The sequence below is a fragment of the Zerene cesonia genome, chromosome 16 (genome assembly GCF_012273895.1).
Source record: "Zerene cesonia ecotype Mississippi chromosome 16, Zerene_cesonia_1.1, whole genome shotgun sequence".
Taxonomy (NCBI): domain Eukaryota; kingdom Metazoa; phylum Arthropoda; class Insecta; order Lepidoptera; family Pieridae; genus Zerene; species Zerene cesonia.
Genome location: NC_052117.1, coordinates 4,527,466 through 4,537,723, shown reverse-complemented (window position 1 = coordinate 4,537,723; position 10,258 = coordinate 4,527,466). Strand labels below are relative to the sequence as shown.

Below are 10,258 nucleotides of genomic sequence, written 5' to 3'. Positions count from 1 at the left end.
ATGCAGGTGCTAGCAGTTCTATTAGTTGGTCTTTTATCCGTCGCTTATGCGAACATAGACCCACTCTCAAACACTGCATATGGATACTTAACGAGGTTCGGTATCCCTGAGGCAGAGAGAATTCGTAAGGCTGAAGATGCTGCGATAGCTTCTAGAATCGTCGGTGGCCTCCCTGCAGCCCTGGGCCAATACCCTTACCAAGTAAGTTGACACCGTTTTTTATAGACCTTTGGAAGTGTGTTAAATATTTCTACGATTTTCTAACCGCATTTATTCAAAACTAGCGTAAAGTTATATACATACGTAAAATTACATAAACCAAGGTTCTGCAGTTGAGTGGAGAATCCTAAAAGCTTTTCTCGCAAACTATTTTGTCTGTGAGACACACTTCGCTAGTCAAACCTTAATAATAACAGTGGTGAAGACTCTTATTTAATCAGTTTATAATATCAAGTCTTATGTCCTTTTTCTTCTTCAATTATTTCAGTCAATAGTAGCTTCAGTCCCTAAATCCTTATATTATGATAAACAAAATACTTGATAATAATCATATCTTACTATTATTATAAATGCGAAAGTTTGTGAATATGTGTATGTGAATGTTTCTTGATCTTTCACGCAAAAACTACTGAACCATTGAAATTGAAATTTGGTACAAAGATAGCTGGACAACTGGAATAATACATAGGCCACTTTTTGTCCCGATATTCCAACGGGACACAGACTTACGTGGGTGAAACCGCGTGGCACGGCTAGTATTTTCATAATAGTAATTTTCGAAAAAGTTGTTTTTTTCTTGTTCCACCGAAATTTATGATGATTATTGCTTAAATTTTTAATTCATAAATGCGACAGTAAATCTCAAATCTAAACCGCTGTTAAATAGCATACTGTGTTTCGTTCGGAGAATGGGGGAGCCGGAGGCGCATATCCTTTTCCTTACCCTTCCCAGTCCTTTCCTTTATTCCTCTCATCAATCTTTTTTTAATTCCTTGCCAATTTGATGTCGGCAATCCATTTGTAAGGGTGTAATATCTGCAATCGACCTTAAACCTCTCCAAATGTTCATGGACGGTGGTAGCGCTTACCATCAGGCGACCCACCAGCTCCATTGCCGACGTGGAGATAAAAAATGTAACTTATATTTTTTATCTCGTACGTTACGTGATTGATAATATGATTCCCTATTAAGGATTTGGTAATTTACAATAACTAATATTCTGATTGCTTTCATCAGGCTGGCTTAATATCCGACATTGTTGGTATTAATGGAAATGGAGTTTGCGGTGGCTCCCTCATATCTGCCAATAGAGTGCTTACTGCAGCTCACTGCTGGTTCGATGGACAAAACCAAGCCTGGAGGTTCACCGTTGTTCTCGGATCCGTATACCTGTTCCACGGCGGTACCAGGCTCCAAACGAGTGTTGTCCAGACGCATCCTTCGTGGTTCCCTCTGCTGGTCCGCAATGACATTGCTGTGATTTATTTGCCTGAAGCTGTGCAGTTCTCGGGTAATTTGCCAAGATCGACGCAATTTCTTAATTAGATATATTTTTAGACTACTTTTGTATACCCTTTTTAATTAGTATGAAGATGTTTTTTTTTTCTATTATTATTTATTTAAAGCTTTTTAATGACTTATAGATGTATTTAAAATTATATATTTCTTCCAAAAAAGAAAGAAGGAACCTACAAAATAGAGATATCTTGCTATGATCGGTATCAGAATGAACTATGTCATATACTTACACTTTACTGGGTACCTAAAGAAACGTTCTTTATTTTAGCAAACATTGCTCCAGTCGCTCTCCCAAGTAACGCCGAATTGCAAGAGAATTTCGCTGGTGAACAGGGTATCGCTTCTGGATTCGGAATAACTGCTGACGGTAAATAATAATGCATACATTTTATTCCTAATTCCTTTTCTATTTCTAAAAAAAACATACATTTCTTCTATTACATGAAACAACAACTTCATATAAAACTTTTTTTTTGTTTTGAGAACGTTGCCTATGTATTATATGATTTCAAAGGATAGGTTGTAAAACTCAATTAAATGTATTTTTCCCTAGTCTTTTTTATATCATAGCGGGCAACTGAACTGCTGGTTTGCCTAATGGTAAGCGACCACACAGCCCACAAAAATACACAGAGGTAAAGTAACGTGATAGACTTTATTATTTTGTAAACAAGGTCTAGGAATAGCTATTTTATTTTTAGGGCAGAATTTAAACTTAATGCCAAAGCAGTATATAACAAAAAAGCATTGGCAAGCGTATTATCGTATAGTAATTATAAATTACCATCAATTATATTAATATCAACTTCCATTTGTTTTAGGTGGTGGTATCTCTACTAACCAATTCTTGAGCCACGTGCGCCTCAACATAATTTCCAACTCGGTCTGCCAACTCGCGTTCCCGCTAGTTCTTACGGACTCTAACATTTGCACCAGCGGCCTTGGAGGAACTAGCACCTGCCGTGGAGACTCTGGTGGTCCACTCGTCGTTGACAGGAGCAACGGGCCTGTTCTGGTGCGTATATTTGTTGTTTGATGTTAAATAAATGAAAGTGATATAAAAACACAGCCTATATGTTTTGACAGTTTGAGTTGGAGTTTCGCCCACATGTTTTGACAGTTTTAATTTAGACTTTATCAGTACTGGTCTGAGTTGATCTCTCGCTTTTCACAAACTTGCTTCTAGTAGTACATCGATGATCATTTATCACATATTATTCTATTGTTTCTAACCTAAATTTTTTCTCTTGTTGCAGGTCGGTGTAACATCGTTTGGAATTGCTCTCGGCTGCCAAGTCGGATTCCCTGCTGCTTTTGTGAGAGTTACATCATATATGGACTTCATCAATGAAAATTTATAAATGTGAATTATGAATAATAAAAATGTTTTTCAATACAACATAGTAATCGTTTTATCCGTGTTTTTTTTATATACGCACACGATGTTTGGATGCTGTACATTTTCAAATTGTAAATTCTTAAAATTTCCATCATCCTTCTAGTAACTAACTGTGTAACTCCCTTTTAGTTCTAATAACCGTTCAAAAAAATAATGATGAACTCACTTCAAACTAAAATTAAACGCTTTAAATTAACTAAAATTAGAAATAATATATAAACTTTATTACGAACACAAATACATTAAAATCCATAGAGTAATGTAACCTACTTATTTATTACCATCTATCAGCCGCTCACATACAACCACAAATGGTAACAACACTCCGCCCGGGTTGGTTCCTTTTTTTTCTTTATTTTAATATTCTTAAGAATATCATCTTAATTGAAGCCAACAAATACAAAATAATTAATATCTGTTCGGTTGTTCCCGAATGTCATAGATTAGGTTACTTATTAAAACCCAAAGAATATGAGATAACAACAAATGATAGACTTTTCTATTTTCATGTTCGCTGAAAAAGGAATAATAATTGAAATTTATTTGATCTCATATATTTATCAGTTTTCACAAAAACAGATATCATCTCATACTATCAGGTTGCTATCAGCTATCGATCAGATATACGAGTTATATTTTAAAGTTTAAACTCGTTTTTTTAACTAGTTGTGTGAATAATGTGCAATAAAACTGAGCCAGTGTTTATTTGAAAATCATCCTTCATTTCAACTTTTAAGGCGTCCACTGTTGGACATAGGCAGGTTTTTATCAGGTAAGGTTGCCGGGACCCAGGTATTATCGTACGTTTCGTGTATATGGAGGCCAAAAGTGCCAATGCTCACAGCGATTGGCAGGTCGGTTGACGAGCGCATTTCTTGTTATTGAGATAGATCATCCATAATGCTGCCTGTTTCCATGTCCACGAAACCCATGTATTCGTTTACGACACCCACAAATTGAGAAGGGGTGGTGCTTTTTTTATCCCGGCACCACACGTATCTATATATATAAAATTCTCGTGTCACAGTTTTCGTTGCCATACTCCTCCGAAACGGCTTGACCGATTCCTCTGAAATTTGGTAAGCATATTGGGTAGGTCTGAGAATCGGCCAACATCTATTTTTTATCCCGATATTCCTACGGGATACGGACTTACGCGGGTGAAACCGCGGGGCGCAGCTAGTATATATATATATTACTAAACTATACAACTCAGTCACTTCTGTCACACACTGTCCTCAAATAAGGATTGGGGGGTTGTTTTGGTTGTTTTCTAAAATAAGGATAAGAAATAAGGAAATATATTATTTATTCATCTCTTTGTATCATCGTATTCTTTATTAATTACTTTACATTATTACCAGGTAAAATAATGCAGGCTTTAATATTTCTCGTTGCTTGTATTTCCACTGCATATGCATACGCAATAAATCCCTTTTCATATACCGCATATGGTTACTTAAAAAGATTCGGGATCCCTGAATATCAAAGAATCCACCAGGCTGAAGATGCAATTATAAATAATAATATTTCTAGAATAACTGGAGGTTTTCCTGCTGCTCTTGGACAGTATCCTTATCAGGTGTGTATTACATCGGTTTTCATCTCTTTACAGATTTTCATAGACTTATTGTAAAGCAAGAATCTGTTCTGGTTTCTTTTACTGTTGCATGCCATATATGAACTCCGGCGAAGCCAAGGCAGACCGCTAGTTTAATATAAAGTTAAAGAGATACTGCTGTAAATATAAGTTATTACAATTAACTTGATTTGTTGAAAATTGTACTGCATATTTTTTTCAGGTGGGACTAATTACTGAAATAATTAATACTACCGACAAAGCCGTTTGTGGTGGTTCCCTTATCAGCGCAAATAGAGTGCTAACAGCTGCACATTGTTGGTATGATGGCGAGCATCAAGCATGGAGATTCACCATCGTTCTTGGCTCCATTTACCTTTTCAAGGGCGGTACTAGAATGCAAAGTAGTGCTATTCAAGTACATCCTTTGTGGTCGCCCTACTTGATTCGAAACGACATTGCTGTAATTTTTTTGCCAGAAACTTTACAGTTTTCTGGTTAGTATAATAAATTATTATTATTTATTTTATAAAATTTATTTCGTTTCTTCTTAAAAACATAACCTTTATTAATTAGGCCTGATTTTGACAGTGTATTTTGTTTTATTATAAATTCATTCAAGATTTCCTATTTGCAGTTTTACAAATTCTTACATACTTACAACTACATTATTATGTTATAACAGATACCATATCACCAATTGCTCTACCGGCTGAAGACGAAACTGACGAGAAGTATGCTGGATTATCCGCTATTGCGACTGGCTTTGGATTAACCTTTGATGGTAAGCTTACATTTTTATTCTTGTATAAAAAAAAACCATTTGGATAGTGATAATTAAAATAGTGTTAGGTATCTTATACCTAGAGAGATATAAGTTAAAACTAAAGTGATTGATACAAAATAAAAGAACTACAAGCATTGTTTTAATAAGCATTTTAAAATACTACTGTTGACTATAAATATTTGTAATATAACATGTTTCAGGTGAAAACGTCACTGAAAGTCAATCCCTTAATCAAGTACGCATGAACATCATGACTAATTTTGTCTGCTCTCTAGCCTATCCCTTTCTGATCAGAGATTCTAATATATGCACAAACAGCCTTGGAGGAGCTAGCACGTGCAGAGGGGACTCTGGTGGGCCACTCGTGGTTGATACTAACAATGGACGCGTATTGGTTAGATATAAACTATTTAAATCTACATACGTTAATGTACTCTAACTAATTACCTGATTTTATATTTCTTTAAGATACTTCCATTAATTTGTCTTACTAGATTGAATCCTATAGAATTAGAACTAATAGAATGGAAGATAGATGTATCTCCTGCACATTTTTACATCAGATATCACGATATTCTTTAACATTTTTGTCATTCAAAATTAGTCATACAAGTTATACAAGTATTTCACAAAGATTAATATTATATTTTATTTCTAGATCGGAATAACATCATTTGGATCTGCATTCGGGTGCGAATTTGGCCTTCCCGCTGTGTTTACAAAAGTATCGTCATTTTTAGATTTCATTAGAGTAAACACTTTATAGTTTTATTTGTCTTCTAATCGATAAAATATATTTTGTTGATAATATATTTTTACCTTAAAATTATAACTTTGAAAATTGACACTGCTTTTAATTTATTTTGTAATCAAATTTAGTTTTGCCATTGATTCGATGAGTTTAGTTATTTGGATTTTCAACAAACCGCACTAGTTTATACCTACTCTCGTGGTTTGTTGAAAATTAAATTTGGATTACAATTATAGTTGCTAATACAAGTTCAATTAATTACTATCAAGTGATTATGTGTTTCTTAAGTAGTTACAGTAATTGTTAATATCCTATTAAATATTTTCTTTTTTAAACGGGCAGCGTGCCTTAAGCTTTATCTAGGCTAATAGCACATTTCTATGAGTACTACTTACCGGAGACCCGTTTCCTTTTCCTCGCCCTTCCCAATCTATTTTTGCTTTCCAGTTGTCTTTCCTTATCCCTCACCCCTTAAAAGCAGGCAGTGCATTTACAGACACACTCATCTGTGAATGTTCATGAGCGGTGGCGATTGCTTCCAAAAAAAAGGAAAATTAATGAAATTCAATAAAATTCTTATTGTGAAGTGCGGTAGTACAGGGATTATGATTACGCCAGTTTCATTTTTATACAGTATTAAAAAAAAATCACACTTAATATTATATATGTGAAAGTTTGTTTGCCTGGATGTTTGTCCGTCAATCACGCTGAAACTACTGAACGGATTTTGGTGAAATTTGGTATACAGACAGGATATGAGTTTAATTGGGTGATAGGATACTTTTTGTACCGATAAAACGCTTGAAAACCTTGGGATAAAACAGGAACCCTTATATCCGGGCGGAGCAAATATCAAAAGAACAATGTTTATCTCGAAATCTAGAGATTTATATAGTTATAGATAATCCGTAAAGATTATATTTTTAATAGGTAGGTACCAACATATCTCTGATTACAAAACAATTAATAGTTTCATAATCTGATTTCGTAGGTACAGATTGGTGATATGTAGAATTATTATTGATATTTGGCGGATTTGCTGCTAAGCTGAGTGAAATACTTAATCGAATATCAGGTCTCGAAAAGAGGAAAAGAGTAAGGCTTCTGGCGCAATAAATGTAAATCTACCACTGATGGCTTTTTATAATAACTAGCTGTGACCCGCGGTCGAAACCGCGTAAGTTCGTATCCCGTAGGAATATTGGTATAAAAAGTGCCTATTTGTTATTTCAGTTGTCCAGCTATCTACGAAGCAAATTTCATTGCAATCGGTTCAGTAGTTTTTGCGTGAAAGAGTAACAGACGCACGCATACATATGCATCCATCCTCACAAACTTTCGCTTTTATAGTATTATTATTCGCCAATAGATGTCAGGAAGAATCATAATAAATTGGGACTACTCAAACGCAAGTAAGTTTAAAACACGAATAAAACACGAATATGACATTTTCTAAAAAAAATTCCTAGCTAGATCGATTTATCGCCCCCGAAACCCCCTATATACAAAATTTCATGAAAATCGTTGGAGCCGATTCCGAGATTCCAATTATATATATATATACAAGAATTGCTCGTTTAAAGGTATAAGATATGATTGGATATACATAGATATGGATATACAGGGAAAAAAGCAAAAAAAAAACGTAACTCTAAAATTACCCACTATACACAACTACCCATTGAAAAAGTTTTTTTTTTAAGTTGGTCTATATTTTTTCATATGATTTAAAAAAATACTTCTATTTCAATGTCATAGTAAAAGTTATGCATCGAACAAAAATACATTTTTTTATAGGCAACTTTAAGTCTAACTAAAGTTATTTCACCACAACCACTTTGCATTTGTAAGGTTTTCAATTAAAAATATAAACATAATTTATTAAATAACACCAAGTCTTTTATTTCATTTGTTACTTAGGGATAAAGATATATTAAACAATTTCCAAATTGTGTCTATAGCTGTTATTTTTAATCTGTGGCGTGGAATATATTTCAGCATGACGGAGTATTATTTTGACAGGTCAAAACCTTGTTTCATCCACTCGTCGTTTGCATTATAATATTGTTAGTTCCAGTATTGTGATAGTTAATAAAATGGAAGAAATCGGTATAATATTGCCAGAAAAAGTAATAATCACATTGTTTCTACCCATTCTCTAACATTTTCTTCATGTTTATTCAATTTAATATTTTATATTAATTATAGGATGACCAAGTTGCCGATACAAAAGGGCTCTCTTTTGCTGGACCGCAATCTTTTGAAGAACTGGAATCTGAAGACTTATACACTAAATACAAGGTATTATATTCAATTTATATGATAAAATAATATACATCGCTATATGTTTAAATAGGAACTACCTACTTTAATTATTGAACAATGACAATGTTTTCTAACATTAGCATTTTTATTTCCAATAGAAACTACAGCGTATGTTAGAATTTCTAGAAGTTCAAGAAGAGTACATTAAAGATGAACAAAGAAATCTTAAGAAAGAATATCTTCATGCCCAAGAAGAAGTGAAGAGAATACAGTCTGTACCACTGGTTATTGGTCAATTTCTTGAAGCTGTTGATCAAAATACTGGAATAGGTAATATGTTTTGAAGAATGTAGTCTGTTAAAAATTTTAGGCCTAAATATTTGTTATATTATCAGTATACCTATATGAAAATTATGACAAATTACTATAACACAAATTGCTGTAATTTAAATTGTACATTATTTTCACAAAAAAAAAATTATTTCCAGTTGGCAGTACCACAGGATCAAACTACTATGTGCGCATTCTCTCTACTATTGACAGAGAGCTGTTGAAGCCATCAGCATCAGTTGCTTTACATAAGCATTCAAATGCACTTGTAGATGTGCTGCCTCCAGAAGCAGATAGCTCTATATCCATGTTGCAAGCAGGTGATTGAATACTCTACTAGATAACTGTTAAAGTACATATTCTAAATGATGTTTCTCACCTCCACTTATCTTTATAAAAAGACAGCACAACAGAGACCCAAGTAAATTATTACCAATGTATGTGTGCATGAAGCTTATTTTGTCGTCGTCATCAGCCCATATATGTTCCCATTGGTGGGACTCATGTGGGTTCAGGCTATAATTCACAACGCTCGCCACGTGTGGGTTGGCAGATGTCACATGTCATTGAACTTTTGTTTCTTGAACATGGTGGTTTCCTCACGATGTTTTCCTTCAACGCTTTAAGCGGTGGTGATGTTATCAACATGTGCAGATAAATTGAAGAATCAATTTATTTCCTGTGTGCTCGCCCAGTCTCAAACCCCAACTTATCGATTTGAAAGTCCAAGGTTCTCACCACTGAGCCACCACTGCTTGTTTGAAGCTTATTTGTACTACACCAAATCACATCAATCAATACACCTAATCCATGCATTGGTCAAGTGAACTGTTATGAGGGTTAGGAGTACAAGTCCTATATGAAATATTGTTATGATTTCTAATATGGTCATCTATGTGTGGGTCTCAGTTGCTGGCTAGTGTATTTCCAAAGAAGTTTTATTTAATAAAAAGCCTTGGTAATAGAAAGAACTCACTGATAAATTAAATATATCTCTCTCAATCATTCAGTCACATCTTGAACTTGACTTTACTGTATAAAGACCCACATTAAACTATATTTATCAAAATTCCCAAAATTTATGCTACAAATCTACGAATATAATAATTGGTTGTACACTATTTATATAAATTAAATTTTGCATCAAGTTATCCAACAACAATAACAAAAGTCGGCTTCAAGCAGAACAAAGTGTTTATCTTAATTAATGATTCTATCCTCAGATGAGAAACCCGATGTTCAGTATTCTGATATTGGTGGTATGGACACACAAAAGCAGGAAATACGAGAGGCAGTTGAACTGCCCCTGACTCATGTAGAGCTGTACCGACAGATTGGTATTGAACCACCAAGGGGTGTGCTAATGTATGGACCTCCTGGGTGTGGGAAAACTATGCTGGCTAAGGCTGTTGCACATCATACAACAGGTTAATACTTGATACAATTATTTTTTTCATGTAATGATATCTTTCCTATCAACTTTTATTTAACATCTAAAAAAAATGCTGTTCTTACATTAAATATCCAAACTTTACATTTTATTGTGGTATACGAGCACGCTTCGGCACGAATTGGGCCAGCTCGCACCGGGGAAGTACCACACCCCCACAGAAAACCGGCGTGAAATA

General features: G+C 34.3%; 2 protein-coding genes across 2 annotated transcripts in view; both read left to right on the top strand.

The window, feature by feature from the left end:
• LOC119833060 (enteropeptidase-like) lies at positions 1-6,050 on the top strand. Its single transcript, XM_038356932.1, has 8 exons — positions 1-201; positions 1,238-1,511; positions 1,788-1,886; positions 2,341-2,534; positions 4,721-4,994; positions 5,183-5,281; positions 5,485-5,678; positions 5,943-6,050. Exons 1-8 carry the CDS (start codon positions 1-3, stop codon positions 6,048-6,050), a joined length of 1,443 nt encoding a protein of 480 aa, XP_038212860.1.
• Positions 6,051-8,021: 1,971 nt separating this feature from the next.
• Positions 8,022-10,258, top strand: part of LOC119832755 (26S proteasome regulatory subunit 6B) — a 5,241-nt gene continuing 3,004 nt past the window's right edge. The window contains exons 1-5 of the mRNA XM_038356491.1: positions 8,022-8,164; positions 8,244-8,336; positions 8,459-8,630; positions 8,789-8,950; positions 9,854-10,057. Of these exons, the coding sequence (XP_038212419.1) occupies positions 8,132-8,164; positions 8,244-8,336; positions 8,459-8,630; positions 8,789-8,950; positions 9,854-10,057 (664 nt within the window). The 5' untranslated portion in view covers positions 8,022-8,131. The remainder of the gene's footprint in view (positions 8,165-8,243; positions 8,337-8,458; positions 8,631-8,788; positions 8,951-9,853; positions 10,058-10,258) is intronic.